Source organism: Geotrypetes seraphini, chromosome 3, assembly GCF_902459505.1.
Source record: "Geotrypetes seraphini chromosome 3, aGeoSer1.1, whole genome shotgun sequence".
NCBI lineage: Eukaryota > Metazoa > Chordata > Amphibia > Gymnophiona > Dermophiidae > Geotrypetes > Geotrypetes seraphini.
The window spans coordinates 233,844,186-233,864,356 of NC_047086.1; the positions used below are offsets into that span (position 1 = coordinate 233,844,186).

The following is a 20,171-nucleotide window of genomic DNA, read 5'->3' on the forward strand; positions in this document are numbered from 1 at the left end:
CATTACGTGCGTTAAACCGCTAATGCGGCTTCGTAAAAGGAGCCCTAAGAGAAAAGTTGGAAAGAAGAGGTAGCTTTTAGAAAGAAAACCCGGGTTTACTATTTGTAGCTTTTAGCACCTTCTTGTTATAATGCTGTGCCTACTGTTTCTTGGTAGCACAAAATATAGTTGATTTTCTCTTAACCTCTTAAGTGAATGCTGAGAGGATACTATTAACATAGTAACATATTAAATGATGGCAGAAAAAGAACTACAGTTAAACGGTCCATCTAGCCCACTCATTGTCCATTCATGACTAAATAGTCATTCTATGGCATTTTGAGGACCCTTACCATAGAAGTCTACCCGGCACTGTCCTTAACTTCCAACTACTGCAGTCTACTGTCTAAGCCCACTCCAGCGTATCCAAACCATCTTGTCATTTGCGGGACATAGACCGTAAAAAGTCTGCCCAGCACTGGCCTCGTGTTCCAAATTACTGGAATTTCCATCAAAACCCTCTCCAGCCCATCCTAAACTGAATTGCCATATATGGAACACAGATCATTCAAGTCTGCCCAGCACTGGCCTTAGTTCTTCGACACATCAAACACACATACAGCCATTTAAGTTTTGTTTTTTTATACCACTCATTTTCCAATTAGAGATCCTCTATTCATCCCACGCCTTTCTGAATTCCATCACCATTTTTCTCTCTTTCACCTCCCTCGGGAGGGCTTTCTAGACATCCATCACCCTTCTCTATGAAAAAGAATTTCCTAACATTACTCCTAAGTCTGCCACCCCGCAACCTCAATTCATGCCCTCTAGTTTTAACATTTCCCTTCTCTGGCTAGGCAGGCATAGGGTTACCAGATTTTACTATTGTAAAATCCGGTAACATGGCCCTGCCCTCCCCTCCAGGCCCACCCAGTTCCACCCAGCCCCGGCCAAGTCACGTCCTGTTCTGCCCCAGCCTCGCCCTCCCAGCTCCGCCCCCTCAACCTGTTCTTGTGCTTGGAGCTACGTCAGGAAGACATCTGCGCATGTGTAGGTGTGACGCGATGACATCATATGCCATAGGCCATGATTTTTTAATTTTTTAAAATTTATTTATTTAATGTGGTGTCTTATATACCGCTAAATCTCCCAAAGAATTTAAGGCGGTTTACAAAACAATTAAATTGACTTCAGTAATTGCTAAAAATCTAATCAGTTAGTTTGAATTTCCCTCTGTCCCAATGGGCTCACAATCTAACTATAGCACCTATGAAAGAAATAATTACTTACATTTACCTATAAAAGAGAAGGAAGAGGGAAAAAGATAATACAATAAATTTAATACTACTAATGATCTTACTGTCCTTAAATTGGGAGGGAATAGGAAAGGGGATGGTTCAGTTAATGCTGTTTTTCTGTTCTCACAGGGTTGTGGTGAGAGGGTATGTGAAACCCTCTCGCTAATCTGCTGGCCAGGTGCTCCTTCTCTGATTTTGGCTTTGTTCTGGGGCTGCAAACAGGAACAGTGGGGAAAAAACGGCCAGCGCTGGTGCAAATACTGCTGATAGTGTGCTGGGTAGCATTGCACAAGATTGAAGAAGCTTCTAGAACTCAGTGTAGCATAGGATGTAGAGATCTAAATATGGCAAATAACAAACTGAAACAATGATCTCCTCAAATAGTCGACAACTACACTTCCCCCTCCATATTCACGGAGATAGAGGATCAGCATGGCTGCGAATACAGAAAAATCGCAAATAACTTTATGTATGTTATTCACAGTTTTTCTATAAAAAGCCTGAAAAAGACACAAAACCGCAAATAACCTTACCTGTTTCTATGATGAAAGTACGCAATTTTCTCTGTACAATGCTGAGAGGATCGATTCTCTCTATGCATCGCTGGGAGCAGCGACTTCCTGTGATGTAAATTTGGGGGCAGAGCCTGCACATGAAAAACCGTGAATAACCAAAACCGTAGACAACGAAACCGCGAATACAGAGGGGGAAGTGTAGTACTCAATTATCAAGAGGAAAAGGTCTCAGTAACCCCGCAAACGATCCACAAGGGATAAAATAAACCTGCATAAACTGGAGTTCCGTTTTCTTTTGTTGACCTAAAAAAACCTCTTGATTAAACCACAATATGACTCATCATAATTCTTCCATTAGTGGTTTCACTCAATATATGGGTTTTTTGGAAATTTTTATAATTTTTTAAATATTCAATTTTGACACACAAAATAACAAAGTGGGACTTATCTTAATCAGCGCCTAGCGGCATTGGTCGTTCAAAGGGCAAAAGACTGTTCAATCAAGCCCCATCCCTGACGGGACCCGTTTCGCCTACCTTCGACCATAAAGGTTCTATATTATTTGAAAGGGATATAGTTAATGTACAAGCACCCACAGAATGCCAGCGTGCATTTGTCTCCAGACAGAAGTTAAATCTCCTTTACATAATTAAGTACTAGTTATTGACTAATTGAAAAAGCTTCCTCATCTATGTCCAAAAGCATGGTAAAAGTCCTGTTCCATAAGCTCCTTTCCCCCAGTCCTGTTCATGTCTTTCTTCAATATGAGGCCAGGAGGAGCGATAACAGCAACCCACTAGGGGCATAGGAAAGGGATGAAAGCAGCAATGGCTTACTTATAACCTGGGGAGGGTGTTTTTAATCTAAGCCTTAGGCTCTGAATGACCTGATGTGACCACTCCTTTATCATATACCATTCATAAGGAATATGAAGTCCCCTCCCCACTAATTAAGACAGAAATTTGAATGGTCCTATTTCTGACAGTGTTGTCAGATTTTTCCTGTCACATAGGCATCCTAGCACATTCACTAATCACACATGTGCCTTCCCTTCAAACTAACTTATATTTTCTCTCACTGACCTCCGCTGTTCACAGGCACTCATACGCCTGCTCTTATGCCCATCAACCATGTTCATATCCCAAGAGATGCTGGATATCATAAGTATAAAAAAAAATCAAGGGTTCCTTGTAAAAAAATAATCTAATACTTAAATTGTGATTTTGGTTGTCATTTCTGCAATAGATAGCAATGTTTGCTTAGCAGCGTTTCCTCTGGGGTTGAAGACTCTTCTCCTGCTGTGCCTTTGTAGCCCAAGAAAAGGAGAAACATGCTTAAAGAAACTTCAATCCTGGGCCCTCACTGTACAAATGAAGCTGAATGAGTCCAAAACAAAACTTCTCTGACTTGGCCCAAAATTAGATCAGGTACTCACGCTCATCTCATTACCTTCTGGTCCCACACTGCAGATTGAATTCTCAAGCAAAGTTTTGGGCATCATTATTGACTCTACATTTTCTTTTAACGACCATTTCAACTCTGGTAAAAAAATGTTTCTTTAGTCGTCACATGGTGAAAAAAGTAAGATCTTGCTTCCACCAACATTTTGCTGTCCTTGTACAATCGATCATTCTTTCCAGACTGGACTATTGTAACTCCATTTATCTAAGCCTAACCAAGAAAAGTCTTCAAAGACTTCAGCGGATCCAGAATACTGCGGCTAGGTTGATCTTCGTAAAAAGTAAATTTGATCATGTTTCCCCGCTTCTGTCAAAACTTCACTGGCTTCCGGTGATTTCTAGGGTTCACTTTAAATGTGCCTGCCTAACATTCAAGATCCTACATGGCATTCTTCCTCCCCTAATTCCACAATCTTGGAATTCTTCAAGACCTGACACTACCAGATCCACCCAAAAACTTAAACTATCTTTCCCCTTATTAAAAGGCGTCGCCTATCTGAGAAAATTGCGGAAATCTCTTTTCTTCATATTCATTGAGCTTTGGAATAACCTTCCTGCTCTGCTGCGGAATCTGGGCTCCCTCAAATTATTCCGTAAGCATCTGAAAACTTGGTTATTCTCAAAAATGTAACTCTCTCTACCCTCTTTATAAATCACTAATTCTTATTATGTTTTCCCTTCCTTATTTTAAAGTTCCTGTAAACTGTGCCGAGCTCTATCTTTATGGAGAGGATGCGGTATATAAACCTAAGGTTTAGTTTAGTTTACTTTAGAAGCAAGATGTCATAGTGGGGATGAAAGAGAAGAAAGGCAAAACAAGACAAGTGGTGCAATTGTATAGCTGGGTGCATGCAGTTATGTGCATCTTGTATGTGCAAGTGGGGCCTTAATTAGGTGCTGTAAGGTGATACCCACGTAATGCAGCGCCCAATTGCAAGGGACATACACATGGGGAGAGCTGTTCCTCACAGCCATGGATTAAGTGTTGGTGCGCAGAGTTGTGAAACAGCTGATGAATTGGTGAAACAAGGACTCTTGTCAGGAAGTGTTTGATACACTTTGGATTGAAATGAGGATGCACCTTATACGAACAATGGATCCAGAGATTGCGTCGTTGTTCCTTTTTGTGCACATGGATGACTTTGGGTCATTTTGAGACTCTATAGGTGTGTGTGTGGTTTTTTTTATGCCTGTGTCAGTATTAATGACAGCTTTATTGATCTTTGAGTAGATGCTGTCACGTGAGCCTGAGGCAAATGAGGGGATAATCCATTTAACATAGCGTAACAAAGATTCTTTTTTTTATCATTCTTTTTTACTTTATTTAGTATTTTGTTCCCCTCTTTGTAGAGTGAGAGCATAAGTGAATCGTGGGCCTATCACCAAGCAATGCGCACAACTTACGCAATACCATCACTTGTGTGTGATGCCTTGTTCACAACTTACAGCAGCCATTCAGCTGTCATAAACGGGTATGCCTAAATTTCAGCACTCTCAGGCCGCTTTACGCTCTTACACCATCACCTTGATGGTCTTGAAAAGGGCTTTTTCCTGAACAGAGGCTGGTTTAATATATGCAATACCCTATGCCGTTTTTAATTCATATGATTAGTGAAGTTTATTTTTTGTTTTACATTGGAGGGCGATGTAAAAGTAATACGTTATTGTTTTTATCTTTGTTTTAATGAGAGAGAGAATGACATGGGGACAAATTTTTTATCCTGTCCCCGCGGGAACTCATTTTCCTGTCCCGGTAAGATATTTTCCTGTCCCTGCAAGCTCTATCCTCATCTGCACAAGCCTCGAACACTTTAAAATCATAAGTGTTCAAGGCTTGTGTGGTTAAGACAGAGTTTACAGGAATGGGACAGGGACAGTAACATCCATATAATATTTGTGTATAAAGTACAATGATTTATTTTCATGTATTTTCTGTTAATGGTGCTAAGATGCCTCTATTTTAGGGCAAGTAGTTTTATTTATTGTGAACCGCTCAGATGGCTGTGCTAATGTGCAGTATATCAAATAAACTTGGTTTGTTACAAGTTTACCAAGTCTATAGTTAATTAAGTGGGGACTAAAATAGACAAAATTTAGATTTAGCTTAATATATTCCTTAGCACCCAAGCCAGACCAGTCCAGAATATGTGTATTATGGCTGCTGACTAGCAAATGAAGGCAGAGAACAAGAGTTGTGAGCGCCATCCTTTAAGGGCTTAAGCTCCTCAGTATTTCTCTGTCTTTGGCATATAAGTCTGACGATGTAACCTTTTTTATTTTTATTGTAATCTGTTGATTCCCTCTTTCTTCATGTTCTCAATTGTATTTTACTTTTTGTTCTTTTTTTTTGCTTTCTACCCTATTTAATTTTTACTTTTATTTAAAATTTAAATTTTTTATTATAAACCGCTTAGACCTACCTTTGGTTTTATTTGCAGTATATTAAATAAATTGAACTGAACTAAAAAAAATTTAGTTCCTGCGGGGACGGGGACAAATTTGTCCCCGTGTCATTCTCTATATATATTAATATTGTAGTGCCAGTTTGATTCCATGTGTAGACAGCTGACTTGCATATTAAGGAAAACATGCTATTTTGTGCAAAATATGGTTTATCAAGATGCCTTATATCTGTTGTATCCATGTAAAAGTTGTGTTTGTTTTGTTTCCCTGATGATGTACCCCACCACGTCTTATTTTATTTAAAAGGTACTTATTTTTTATCTAAAAAGCTTCTAGTCCGCTTAAATCCTAAGCGGGTTACAAAACCACATGCATAAAATAAAAATGACATATATATGTAGAAGCTTCTATGCTGGATGACAGCAGACATCTGAAGATATTTTCCATCATCAAGAACTCATCACCAAGATTCCTGGACCCCTGCAAGTCCACCATTAAATCACTGGCCCCATTTTCTTGCAAACTAATCATTGTGCAAGATAGTGGTTACTACATTTGGGCCACTTGTGTTGTGCAGTGGTTAAAGCTACAGCCTCGGCACCCTGAGGTTGTGGGTTGAAACCCACGTTGCTCCTTGTGACCCCTGGGCAAGTCACCTAATCCCCCCCCCCCCTGAATAAATTCATGTAAACTGTTCTGAGCTCCCCTGGGAGAAAGGCATAGAAAACTGAATTAATAAATAAACTTGTAAAATAAAACAAGAACACACTTATTAGTTCCCTGGCTAAACAAGATCACAGCAAATTAAAAAGGTACTATGACTGCCCTCCCACCCAAGAAACGTCCATTGGACCTATCAATATCCGTAAAGCACATTGGCTACCTATCACTCATCGTCTCACTTATAAAATACTCCTCCTCACCTTTAAAACAAAAAACTCTAACCAACCAGCATTTATAAATAAACTTTTGATCCCACACTCATCATCCAGCACCCTCCGATCTAACAACTGTAATTGAAAAAATGGATTTACGAGCAGTATCATAAAACAGTTTGTGTATTGACGGTATGGAAAGTAGGTTTTGATTGTTAGATTTTATATATGACAAAATACTGTTTTTATTTACCCATTTTAACAGTTTTCTACAATTTTTTTATATTGTACACCGTTTAGACATTTGTTTTCATAGACGGTATATCAAAAATAAACAAACTTGAAATAAACAAACTTGATAACAATCCTCCCTGAATTCCCCACAATCCTCTTACTATTTTTACAGTTTTGAATAATTGTGTTATCTATAGATTTAATCAGCTCACATCACTCCTCTCGTATCACCATTTCAAAATTGTCTTGACAGATGATACAGAACAGCAAAACAAAAAAACACAACTGTATTTTAGGTGTGACCACATATACCGTATTTTCAAGCATATAACGCGCGCGTTATACACGATTTTACAAACCGTGCATAACTATGCGCGTTATACGCTTGAGCGCATTATACACATTTTTTTTTACATAGTTCCCCCCCCCCCCCGACATCCGATTCACCCCGCAGGACCGCTCGCACCCCCACCCCGAAGGACCGCTCGCACCCTCACAGCCTCCCCACCCCCCCACCCCCATCAAGGAGAAGCTGCCTACCGTTGTTCTGCTGCTTCCTATGCCGGCTGTCCCACCCCTTCTCTGAGCCCTGCGTCTGCGCTGCTTCCTCTTCCGGCGGTCCCGCCCTTTCTCTGCATGTGTGAGCGGTCCTTCGGGGTGGGGGTGCGAGCGGTCCTGCGGGGGGGGGGGGTGAATCGGACATCGGGGGGGCATCAGGCTTTCAGGGTGGGGACAGGACTTCAAGGGGGGACAGGACTTCAAGGCGGAGAGGAGAGTCGGGGCGGGCGAAAGGAGAGTCGGGGCAGCCAGAGGAGAGTCAGGGTGGGCGAAAGGAGAGTCGGGGCGGCCAGAGGAGAGTCGGGGCGGGCGAAAGGAGAGTCGGGCGGCGACGGGAAAGTCGGGGCGACATGCGCGGTATATGGGTGTGTGCGGTATATAAAAATTTATTTACATAAATTACAGTTTCTCGCGCGCTATACCCGTGTGCGCGTTTTACACGGGTGCGCGGTATATGAGTGAAAATACGGTACTAGCCACAGAGCTACAGAGTATCCTAGAATTTACATTTATAACTGCAGCCCATATGTGTACTCCCATTATCAAATTGTACAAGGGGCCGCTGATAAGTCCTCAGCCCAACCAACAAAGTTGGGGCAGTCTCCATCGATCGTTATACACTTATTTATTTATTTAATTCAATTTATATCCCGTCCTCGCTGAAGAGCCCAGGGCCTGATTCTATATAGGACACCGATATCGGTGGCCACCTAAAAATGGCCGCCGATCGTGTTTCAATCACGCATCGGTGTCCTATTCAGAATTATGTCTGCACTTCCAGACAGATGCCTTAAATGTAGGCCAGCATTGTGCAACCCTACATTTAAGGCATCTGTCTCCTTTCTACGGAGACACGTACTGACACTTAATCCCGCCCAAGTTCACTTTCGTCCAAAATCACACCCAAGCCCCACCTTGGGCATGCTTAAGCATACCTGTGCGCCTCCACAGATGTGCACCATAGATTCCTTCCTCATAGGCTTCCTTCCTTGGCAGCAATTTTTTTTAAAAATTTTGCATTCCGATTGGCTGCCGGACTGCGGTAGAATGCCTACAGCCACCTAAAATCAGGACGCATGGTTCGAGAATCAGTCCCGTGGAGGGGCATAATCGAAAGAAACGTCTAAGTCCATTTTGGGCCTAAGTCGCTAGTCGCCCAAAGTCAGCAGTGCCTAAAGTCTACTGTTTGATCACCCAGACTACTAAGTCGTCATCTTTATACACCATTCTTATCCCAAAATTTGTTCAAGTCAAAAACGCCAAGAAAAGGACCTTTTGGACGTGGAAGGGGGCCAGCAAAGTAATGGACTGGACACCTAGACATGGCAACAGAGTAGTGGGGCAGCTTACAGGGCACTGTTGCGAACTTCACAAAAAAGGTCATGGTGAGCCCCCCAAAACACCAACAAAACCTACTAGACCCACCTGTCTACCACCCCAATAGTCCTCATGGTTGCAGGATGCGTAAATGGCAGTACAGTAGAGTTTAGGGGGGTGCACATGTTCCACCATAAATGCAGTGGTTAGAGTGGCTTATGGGCCTGAGTCCTCCTCTCTATGGTTCACTAGCCCACCCCTCACACTACTTAAGCCACCTCTGTGCTGCTCTACTAGGCTTTGCTATGCCAGGTGCTGATGTTCTAGAGGCAGGTATGTAAGTTTTTATTCCAATTTTTATGGTGTTGGAGGGGAGGTCATTGATCACTAGGGCATTGTGTGGGGGTCTGTACTTTGTTTCTGCAGTGCTTATCTGGTCACTTTGGATACCTTTTTGGCACTTAGACCTGGTTTTACATGGCCTATGTCACAACGTACAAGTTCCATCCAGGCAGCCTCGTTAAACTTTTGGTTATACTTGCAGTACGACTAAGTTTAGATCAGCCCACGTCCCGCCCAAATCCCACCCTCACCACTTCTTCTAAAACGCCCCTTTTAACTCTGGTCTTACAGCAGAACTAAAAAGGCCAAAGTTGTTTTTAGATACGTCTAAAACCCGGTTTGATTATCGGCACTTGGACGACTTGTCTTACTGATCGTCCAAGTGATGATTTAGGCTGGTTTTTAGACGTATTTCCGTTTAGAATATGAGCCCCTTAGTGCATAGCCCTTGATGGAGACTTGCCCCAACTTTGTTGACTGGGCTGAAAACCTTTCAACAGCCCCTCGTAGAGCATCACATTTAGGCACCATTTTTTGAAAAATATAAAGTCGGAATATTGGCGTTTACACACGTATGTTCACACAGACACACATACTTGCTCGTATTCTGGTTATTTACACACATCCTTAGTGCCTAGGTATTAGCACCCTCATTAGAAAATTGTCCTATTGTATCTTGGAATGGTAACTTAATGGTCAGCGATGATTCAAAAAGAAGCCTGAATTTCTAGATCGTGCCACAAGATGTCCTCACCTAACTGAGGTCTTATGCTGGGGATTATATCTTCATTGTGATCGTACTTTTCATATGCTGCTGCCAAATGTGGGACTTGAAGGGGGTGAAAAAACCCCTAACCCCTCATGTTAATTTATATATTAGTCAATTGATTTTAAATTACACTCTTTGTTTGTTTTAGGGAATATTTGACTCATATCATAGACTGTTTTTACAATTTTTAACCTTCATTTTTCTTTCAACACAGTAACCCTTATAATAATATGAAGCACTGACTGCGTATTTTTGCCATTACCTGCCTTGAGCTAGCACTGGAAAGGGAAATGAGAAACAGAATTAAGGAAAAACCCTACTGAAAAATTACAGTTCTGGGTAAATGTTCTAATTGAAACTATGCCTTTTTTTTTTTTTTTTTAAAGTTCTTTGATTAACTACTGGATTTGGATTAAATTACTTGACCTTCCAGGCCTGAGCTCATAGCAAGTTATGCTGGTTACTGCAGGAATTTCCCTGCTCCAGACTAGAGGTCTGCATGGGAACGGGGATCGTGGGAATCCCGCGGGGACTCCCCTCTGGCCCACGGGATTCCCACGGGGACCCCCCCTCCCCACTAGCCAACGGGACTCCCATGGGGATGGAAGGCTTTGGAAGCAGGGTTCGTCCATATAATATAATGGACACGACAGCCTTAGTAAAAGAGGGGGTTTATAAGTTAATTACCTGAACAGAAAACAAAAAAGGGTTCCACCAAAGAGATTCCACAAGGAAAACAGTAGCGCAAACACAAAAGAAACTGTGGAATTGATGATCCTGTCAGAAGTAATTGCTGCTTTTTATGGGGGATGGGTGGGGATGGAGGTTATTGCTTGCGGGGACGGAGAGGATCCTGGCGGGGACGGGTGGGGATGGGTGGGATTTCTGTCCCCGCGCAACTCTCTACTCCAGACATCAGAGAATTTTTAGGGATATGGAGGTAGGAAGGGAGGGAGGCCACTAGACCATCAGAGCCCACTGCGGAAATCAATCCATATAGGGTGGTTGGGTTTGAGGAAGAGTGGGGGGTGCAGAAAGACACTCACTCTTCTGGACCAACCCTTTTACACTATCCAAGCTGGTAAAAAGTTTCTCATACATGACCCACATTCAAAATTTTTTATTGTTAATTCATGGCTGCAGAATTTAATTAGTGCATTATCATACATTTTCATGCAGCGTGGCAATGATTTTCATGCAAATTAACATCTGTGCTGAAACCCTTTCTTCATTGCTCAGCCATTAAAGCTATGCTAAACCTGTGTAACATAGAAACATGATGGCAGATAAAGGCCAAACGGCTCATCCACAGTAACTATTGTCTCTGCCGCTCTCTCTCTCTCTCTCTCTCTAAGAGATCCCATATAACTATCCCACACTTTCTTGAATTCAGACAGTCTCTGTCTCCACCACCTCCTTCAGGAGACAATTCCATGCATCCACCAGCCTTTCTGTAAAAAAGTATTTCTTTAGATTACTCCTGAGCCTATCACCTCTTAACTTCATCCTATGCCCTCTCATTCTAGAGCTTCCTTTCAAATGAAAGGGACTCGACATACTAATTCATGCCACGTAGATATTTAAATATTTCTATCATATCTTCCCTCTCCTGCCTTTCCTCCAAAGTATACATATTGAGATGTTTACGTCTGTCCCCATACACCTTATTATGAAGACCACACACCATTTTAGTAGCCTTCCTCTGGACCAACTCCTCCAGAATTGTACATAATATTCTAAATGAGGTCTCACCAGAGTCTTATACAGGCAGTGGCGTACCTAGGGGGGGGGCGGGGGGGGGGGGGGGCGGGCCGCCCCGGGTACCAGCCCTAAGGGGGTGTTCCCGGCCTTGCCGTTCAATCCCCCGCCACCCCCGAAGGACCGCTCGCCCCACTGACCTTCCTGCACCACCTGTGAAGCAGCCCGCAGCAGGATCGCGAAGTCAGCGTCAGCATCCCTGCGCTGCTTCCTGCGCCGCGATCCCGCCCCTCCTCTGACGTCAGAGGAGGGGCGGGACCGTGGCGCAGGAAGCAGCGCAGGGATCGCTGACGCTGACTTCGCGATCCTGCTGCGGCTGCTTCATAGGTGGTGCGGGGAGGCCAGGGGGGCGAGCGGTCCTTCGGGGTGGGTCGGGGCATCAGGCCTTCAGGGTGGGGCGGGCGGGCAGGCAAGCAGGCAGGCCTTCAAGGGGGGACAGGCCTTCGGGGGGGGGTGCAGACCTTCAAGGGGTGCAGGCCTTCAAGGGGGGGGGACAGGCCTTCAAGGGGGGGTGCAGGCCTTCAAGGGGGGTGCAGGCCTTCAAGGGGGAGACAGGCCTTCAAGGGGGGGAAAGGCAGGCAGGCAGGCCTACAAGGGGGGGACAGGCCTACAAGGGGGGGGGACAGGCCTTCAAGGGGGGGACAGGCCTTCGGGGGGGTGCAGTCCTTCAAGGGAGTGCAGGCCTTCGGGGGGGGGGGTGCAGTCCTTCAAGGGGGTGCAGGCCTTCAAGGGGGGGAAAGGCAGGCAGGAAGGCCTTCAAGGGGGGGACAGGCCTACAAGGGGGGGAGAAGCTACAAGGGGGTGGTACAAGCCTTCAAGTGGGGGACAGGCCTTCGGGGGGGGGGGGTGCAGACCTTCAAGGGAGTGCAGGCCTTCGAGGGGGGTGGTGCAGGCCTTCAAGGGGGTGCAGGCCTTCAAGGGGGGACAGGCCTTCAAGGGGGGAAAGGCAGGCAGGCAGGCCTTCAAGGGGGGACAGGCCTACAAGGGGGGGGGGGAGAAGCTACAAGGGGGTGGGACAGGCCTTCAAGTGGGGGACAGGCCTTCGGGGGGGTGCAGGCCTTCGGGGGGTGCAGACCTTCAAGGGGGGGACAGGCAGGCAGGCCTTCAAGGGGGGGACAGGCCTACAAGGGGAAGGGACAGGCCTTCAAGGGGGGTGCAGGCCTTCAAGGTGGGACAGGCAGACCTTTAAGGGGGGACAGGCCTTTGGGGGGGGACCATGATTTAGAAGTACACGGAGGGAAGGGGGTGTTCAAAGAGACATGCATATGCCAAACTTTGGGGGGGGGGGGAAGAAATAATGGGTCTGAAAATAGAGGAGAGGGAGAGAGATGATGGACCATGGGATTTAGGGAGGGAAGGAACAGAAAGGGAGAGAAATTGGACAGAAGGGATGGTGTGGAGGAGGGATAGAGATACTGGATAGGAGGGTAATTAGGAAAAGAAACGGAGAGATGGTGGACTCTGGGATGGTGGGGAAGGAGGGAGAGATGCCGGATGAAAGGGTATTTAAGAAAAGGTGGATCTGTGGAGGGAGATGAAAAAAAGGAAAGATACCAGACTTCCTGTGAAGGGAAGGGAAATGGAAAGGGAGGACAGAGTTGGCAGATGGATGGTTAGCATGCAGAAAGAAGGAGACCCTGGCAAGCAAGTTATCAGAAGAAAACCAGAGCCTTGGACCAACAAGATTTGAAATATAACCAGACAACAAAAGGTAGAAAAATTAATTTTATTTTCTGTTTTGTGATTATAACATGTCAGATTTGAAATGTGTATCCTGCCAGAGCTGGTGTTGGACTGCAAACGTGAGCTAGGATTTAACAGAAAGAGGAAAAGTCCTTTTTGTTTCTTTATTTTATTTACACCACAGCGCCAGTGTGGTTAGGAGAAGCCAAAGGGGGTGAAAAAGCTATAAAACCCACCAGGAGTTTTGAAAAAAATCACCCAACTGGGCAGGAAAATCGAATTGAAAAACCAATTCAATAGGGCTGAATCGAATCAAAATTTTTTTTTCCTGTATCTGGCAGCATTAGTTTGCGCTACTGTCTTAGACTTTAGGACCTGGGATTGGGGAGAGATGGCATCCTCAGTACTTTATAATGCAAGTGAAACGAGGATTTGGTCAGACTTTTGAAGGGTCTGCAGAAAAAAAATATTGTATAGGCCGGGGACATGAGACAGCAGGAAATGGGAACTTTTCTTCCTTCTATTTTTGTGAATGGAAAGGCTGAGGATGTCAGAGAGGTCAGTTAAAATATGTGCTTTATAAGAAAATATAATAATGTGTTTTATAAAGTTTATAGCATAGCTGGCCTACCCAGTGAGGTGTTCCTAGTGGTGATGGTGGCAGCGTGTCAATGTGTTGAGAGGAAGAGGTGGTCTGGGAAATTCTGCTGAGCAAACTCCGGGCCCATTTCCACCCCCCAGTTAGTCCACTCCACTCAACTGATTCACACACTGAGTGGGTCTTTGGGTGTTGTTTTGGGATCTCTTCCAGTGGTTTATCTCTTTCTGGTCCAAGGAAGGAAACTTTGTTATCCTTAGCATTGACCTACAGAAATATGTTTGTAACAGCGCTGCTTGTGTGGCATTAGGCTATGTAGTGATCGAAAGAAAAAAACAGACCTTTGCACATTTTTGCACTATATGGTGGGTGTATGAGGAGATTCACATTTCCTGCACAGCTAAGTCCATGTGAAGTTACCTTGTGCTGTATTTGACATCTAGCAAGGTCTCTGTTTGAAAGGAAAGATCTAAACTTAAAAATGAAGTGGCCAGAAGTTATGATAAAAGCAGATAGTGTAGCTGGTTTTAAGAAAGATTTGGACAAATTCCTGGAGGAAAAGTCCATAATCTGTTATTAAGACATGGGGGAAGTGTCTGCTTGCCCTGGATCGGTAGCATGGAATGTTGCTACTCTTTGGGTTTTGACCAGGTATTAGTGTCCTGGATTGGCTACCATGAGAATGGGCTACTGGGCATGATGGACCATTGGTCTGACCCAGTTAGGCTATTCTTATGTTATGTTCTCATCTGTAGGGGCCTTTGTTTTCACTTCTTATTTTAATGTATTTTTTTTCTGGGAACTTATCAATGTTTTTTATAATGGGAACAAAAATGGAAGAGAATTAATGTGTGTGGAATGGGGGGTAACTAATTTCTTCAGCTAAATAATTCAATCCACTTCAAACAGACATAGGAGAACTTGTGCACCATTCACACACCCTCCAACCAAAAACGTCAAAAGAAAAAAACTGTTCGACAACCTCCTAGCCATTCGAGCTGCAACACTCGACCCCCAACTCTACAACCAATTGATATCAACCACAGACTGCAAAACCTTCAAAAAGAAATAAAAACCCTTCTATTCAAAAAACACATAAAACCGAACTAACACAATCAGAACTGTCCCAAGCATCACCTGCAACTACTCCATATGTACTTCTAATGTCATGACAATTTAGACATAATTTATGTTATGTTATGTTTGGAATAATGGTTACATATATGAGGTTCAATAAAAGAAAATTTTCACTGCCTGTTTCTATTCTGACCATTTATTCCATTTCATGGTTATTGCAAAAAAAAAAAAAAAAAAAAAATTTTTTACATGGGGGGGGGGGGGTGTCAAAAAATGATGGGCCCCGGGTGCCACATACCCTAGGTACGCCACTGTATACAGGGGCATCAATACTTCCTTTTTCCTACTAGCCATACCTCTTCCTATGCACCCTAGCATCCTTCTAGCTTTCACTGTCACCTTTTCAACCTGTTTGGCCACCTTAAGATCATCACATATAATCACACCCAAGTCCCGCTCTTCTGTTGTGCACATACATTCTTCACCCCCTATACTGTACTGTTCTTTTGGGTTTTTCCAGCTCAAATGCATGACCTTGCATTTCTTAGCTGCCCAATTTCAGACCATTCTTCAAGCTTCACTAGGTCTTTCTTCGTGTTAATCACACCATCCGGGATGTCTACTCTATTGCAGATTTTGGTATCATCTGCAAAGAGACAAATCTTACCTGACAGCAATATCACTTATAAAAATATTAAAAAGAACAGACCCAAGAACAGAACCTTGAGGCACACCACTGGTAACATCCCTTCCCTCAGCGCGATCTCCATTAATCACTACCCTCTTGCCTTCCATTCAACCAGTTCTTGACCCAGCCCATCACTTTGGGGCCCATCCCAAGAGCACTCAGTTCATTTATTAGACGTCTATGTGGAACACTGTCAAAAGCTTTGCTAAAATCTAAATACACCACATCTAGTACACTCTCTCTATCCAATTCTCTAGTCACCCAGTCAAAGAAATTGATCAGATTTGTCTGACAAATCTGTGACCTCTAGTGAATCCACATTGCCTTCAGTCCTGTAATCCACTGGATTCCAGAAACTTCACCATTCTCTGTTTTAAAAGTGTTTCCATGAATAAGTCAGACTTACTGGCCTGTAATTCCTTACTTCTTCCTTACTTCCACTTTTGAGTAGAGGGACCACATCTGCCCTTCTCCAGTCCTCCGGTACCACTCCTACCTCTAGAGAAGCATTGAAAAGGTCAGTCAGTGGAGCCACCAGAACTTCCCTAAGTTTCGTCAGCACCCTCGGATGTGCACCATCCAGCCCCATCGATTTGTCTACTTTTAATTTAGCTAGCTCCTCACAAACACAATCCTCTGATAATCAATCAGGTTCAACCACTACTCTATCCCTATTCGTATTTGTCTTCTGCAGTCCCACTCCTGGTGCTTCAGCCACGAACACAGAACAGAAATATTTGTTAAACAATTCAGTCTTTTTTTATCAGCTTCTACATATTTCTCCCCTTCACTTTTGAGTCTTAGTGTAATGTTTTCTGCATCAGTCCATGAGAGTGCTAAACTAGAGGGACCAACCTGTGATAATAGATAAAGAAGAATTTTCTCATTTAGGTATCAGAAGCGGATCCTCTCAGAGAGGAGAGCTCAGAGCAGAGATCAAGCAGAAAGAGGTTCCATAACAAAAGAACGATTGCAAAGAAAGCAGAATGTCTTGTGAAGTCTAGTCATATGAACTGATAGAACAGATAATTGGTTAACCGTCAAAGAGCGGAGCATTCATATTGGCTTGTAAGGAATAAGAAAAGATGCCAAATAATGGGGGAGGCCAGTGTGCAATGTCTTAAAAGCTAATGTGAGCCAAACAGGGGAAAGTGGAAAGATGGTGGCATGATTTTCTCAGCGGATATTTACATTCTTATTGCTGGTTAGAAGAAATCACCTCTATTGATATCCCTCATACAAAATGAAAAGGATCCGTTAGGGCTGTTCCCTCGCCAGCCAGGACATCCTCTCCAGCTCAAAAGAAGATTGATCACTATACCATAGGACTTTTAGTGATGAATGCTGGAGGCATTTTCCATGCTTTGTCCATTGACGAGGGAGCATTGAAAACTATGGGGTTAAACACCTCTTTCTCCTCCAGCATCCAAAGTACTGCCGTGTCCAACATTAGCAGTGGTTACAGAGTTGGAGTCTCAGGAGGCAGAAGACGCAGACCTGAATTCTCTGGACAAGGGACCTGTTCCTCCAAGCAGAAACGCTGAGGAGAACACCACTGGGGTTATTACTTTTCCAGTCCTTTCTATAACAGTTACATTAGAGAATATCTGGAAGGGTCTCCAGCCGTTGAAACTATCAGTGACTAAATCAATTCAAGAGGTAAAAACTTTAACAACTAAAGTAGAAAAGCTGTCTAAATCCACTGTTGGGCTGAAAGTAGATTATGCCAACTAATTTCACCAGATGCAAGAGGATGTTAAGGCTCTTCAAATGTTTAATTCTGTTACAGCTAAAGATAAAATACTTCTACAGAGAAAAATTGAGCAAATTGAGAACTTTAATAGGAAATTAAATCTCCAATTGTTAAATTTTCCAAGGCCCTCTGGTGATATTCAACCTGATGATATCTTCAGACAATATTTGATTCAATGTCTTAAATTTGCCCAAGAAACTATTCCCCTATTAAATATAATTTACTATTTACCTAGTTCTTCGAGATAAAACCCAGAAGAAAAACCAGAGAAGCAGAATAAGGAAAATGGTTTGAATCTTAGAAATTTGTCAGCTTTTTTGGAACAACATCTATCAGAAATTACAGAGAGGTCCGTGTTTGTGGTATCCTTTGTTTTTACGCAGGACTTAAATGCAGTTATGAAGCGCTGTTTTTGAAATCTTCATTCACTGTTCCATAGACAAAAAATAAGGATGTATCCAGATGTGACTAAATCAACCCAGGAAAGACAAGCTTTATTGGGCTATGAGTTAAGAGGCTAAAGATATTGGAGAATTATTATTTCTAGGTGGGACAATGTATATTTTTTATGTCCCAATCCAACTTCCTTAGACTCCTCCCTAAGGAATTCCCTGATTGGCTGAGGTGTCCCAGGCCCCTCCAAAGGAAGGAGCCTGAGGCGCCTCAGCCAATCAGGGCCTTAGGCCTCTCCCCATGCATCAGATGATGCACCGGGGCGGAGCCTAAGTCCGCTATTGGGCAGCAGCGGCCCCGGGGAGCAGGAGCAGGAAGACTTTACTCCTGCTCCTGAAGATCGTCGTAGGAGCAGGAGGATCTGAGCACCCCTCCTGCTCCCAAAGATGGATGGCGATCCTTGGAGGAAGGAGCAGGAGGGACTGGGCACTGCTCCTACTCCCAACTATTGCAAAGGTACCGGGAAGGGTGGGCCGGCCCTGATCGCCTGGGCCGACCAGGGGTGGGTCGGAGGGTGGGAGGACTAGGAGCAGGAGGAACCAAGCACCCCTCCTGCTCCCAACCTTTTGGTGCAGGGGGTGGGTGGGCCGTGTCGGGAGGGCCATGTCGGGAGGGGGGCCAGGGCCGGTGTTGAGCAGGGCTGGTATGTCGGGCCGGTGCCCGATCTCTCTTCCCTGCTCACTGGATTCTCCTACTCTCTGCCGCCATTCCCCGCAGTGCAGGCCCGCTTTAAAACCACGGGCTTGCACTGCAGGGAACGGTGACAGAGAGCAGGAGAGTCCTGGAGCAGGCAAGAGAGGGCAGGCAGGAGAGATCGGGGCCTCAGGGGGTGTCGGGAAGATCTCTCTTGCCTACTCTCAGACTGTCCTGCTCTCTGCCGCAGTTCTCTGAAGTGCAGGCCTGCTTTAAAACCATGGGCTTTGCACTGCAGGGAATGGCAGCAGAGAGCAGGAGAGTCCGGGAGCAGGCAAGAGAGATCTGGGCTGGGCTGAGCCCTGACAGCAGTGACGGGAGGCTGCTTCTCCCGTCACTACTGTCAGGGTGTACGCATGAGTGGGGATTACTCTGGCCGTGGTAGGGGGACATGTTAACGATCGTCCCCATTTGCATGCAGGCCTTTACTGAATTGGTCGGCCGGCATGCAAACGGAATCGGATCGCACACGGTTTGGAGGTTTAGTGAATCCTGCCCAAAGTGAGGGAACTGTAAGTGGAGTAGTTTGAGTACCTGTGACCCACAGAGCCATAGACTTAGATGGGTTATTAGTACTCAATTATCAGAGCTAATTGACTCATTAAGCAATTACATTGTGTGCATAATTTGGGCATGCATTAAAATTTGCACATACAATTTTGATCGCTATACATACAATTAGAGGGTTAATGGATAAGGAGTTGGGGATCCCGGATACTAGAACTGACAACCCAAAGGAACTGTCTCCACCAATTTGGCCTCTAACTACATGTATTTTCCAAATAATATTTAAAGTAGATTATGAAAGCTTCAAGTACTTTAACTTTCTTACTTCGTTTATGGTTTTGTCTTGTTTTTCATGCTTTTCACGGTCATAGGCCATCTTCTTCAGCAGCTTCTTCATTGCCCTGTCTTTTGAGAGTTTCTTCTGATTTTCCAGATTTTGCTTTCTTATTTGGTCAATTATGAATTTTGGAATCTAAACAACAAACAAGACATTTATGCTTTATGAAAAACAGAAGATGGACAATTCAAAATTGTAAACGTTAAGAGATATGATTTAGTTCCCACAGAAAAGCAGAAACAGAATAGCTTAAGCTACAGCATAAGGAGTCAATTCTACAGTACAATCTAATCTAATCTAATCTTTGGTTTATATACCGGGTCATCTCGCAGTGGAGCTCTACTTGGTTCACATGTAATTAAGACTAGAGTAATAGCAGAAAATATAGGAGAAGGAAGAACTAATTAAAAACTAAAGTACATAAGAAAAGCATAAGAAAAATAACTATAATATTATCATTTCGTTGAGGCTGTAGTTAAACCATTTAAAAATTGCAAAAACAAAAAAGTTTTCAGGAATTTACAAAATAATTGCAGCTGGCCTAAAAGCCTAATGGAGTCAGGAAGTTCATTCCAGATCTCTACAAACTTGAAAACAAAAGATCGACTGAGCTTCCCAGCAGATTTAATTCCCTTAAAGCAGGGGTAGGGAACTCCGGTCCTCGAGAGCCATATTCCAGTCGGGTTTTCAGGATTTCCCCAATGAATATGCATGAGATCTATGTGCATGCACTGCTTTCAATGCACATTCATTGGGTAAATCCTGAAAACCCGACTGGAATACGGCTCTCGAGGACCGGAGTTCCCTACCCCTGCCTTAAAGGAAGGGAAGGCATTATATATTTATTTGGTTCATTTTATATCCCATTCTCCCC

The 20,171-nt window shown here is 43.9% G+C and overlaps 1 protein-coding gene across 2 annotated transcripts in view; it reads right to left on the bottom strand.

Annotated features, from left to right (window-relative positions):
• ARHGAP18 (Rho GTPase activating protein 18) overlaps positions 1 to 20,171 on the bottom strand; it is a 208,637-nt gene that overhangs the window by 12,402 nt on the left and 176,064 nt on the right. For both annotated transcript variants that reach the window (XM_033938735.1, XM_033938734.1), the window contains one exon: positions 19,286 to 19,432. In XM_033938735.1, coding sequence (XP_033794626.1) covers positions 19,286 to 19,432 — 147 coding nt within the window. The remainder of the gene's footprint in view (positions 1 to 19,285; positions 19,433 to 20,171) is intronic.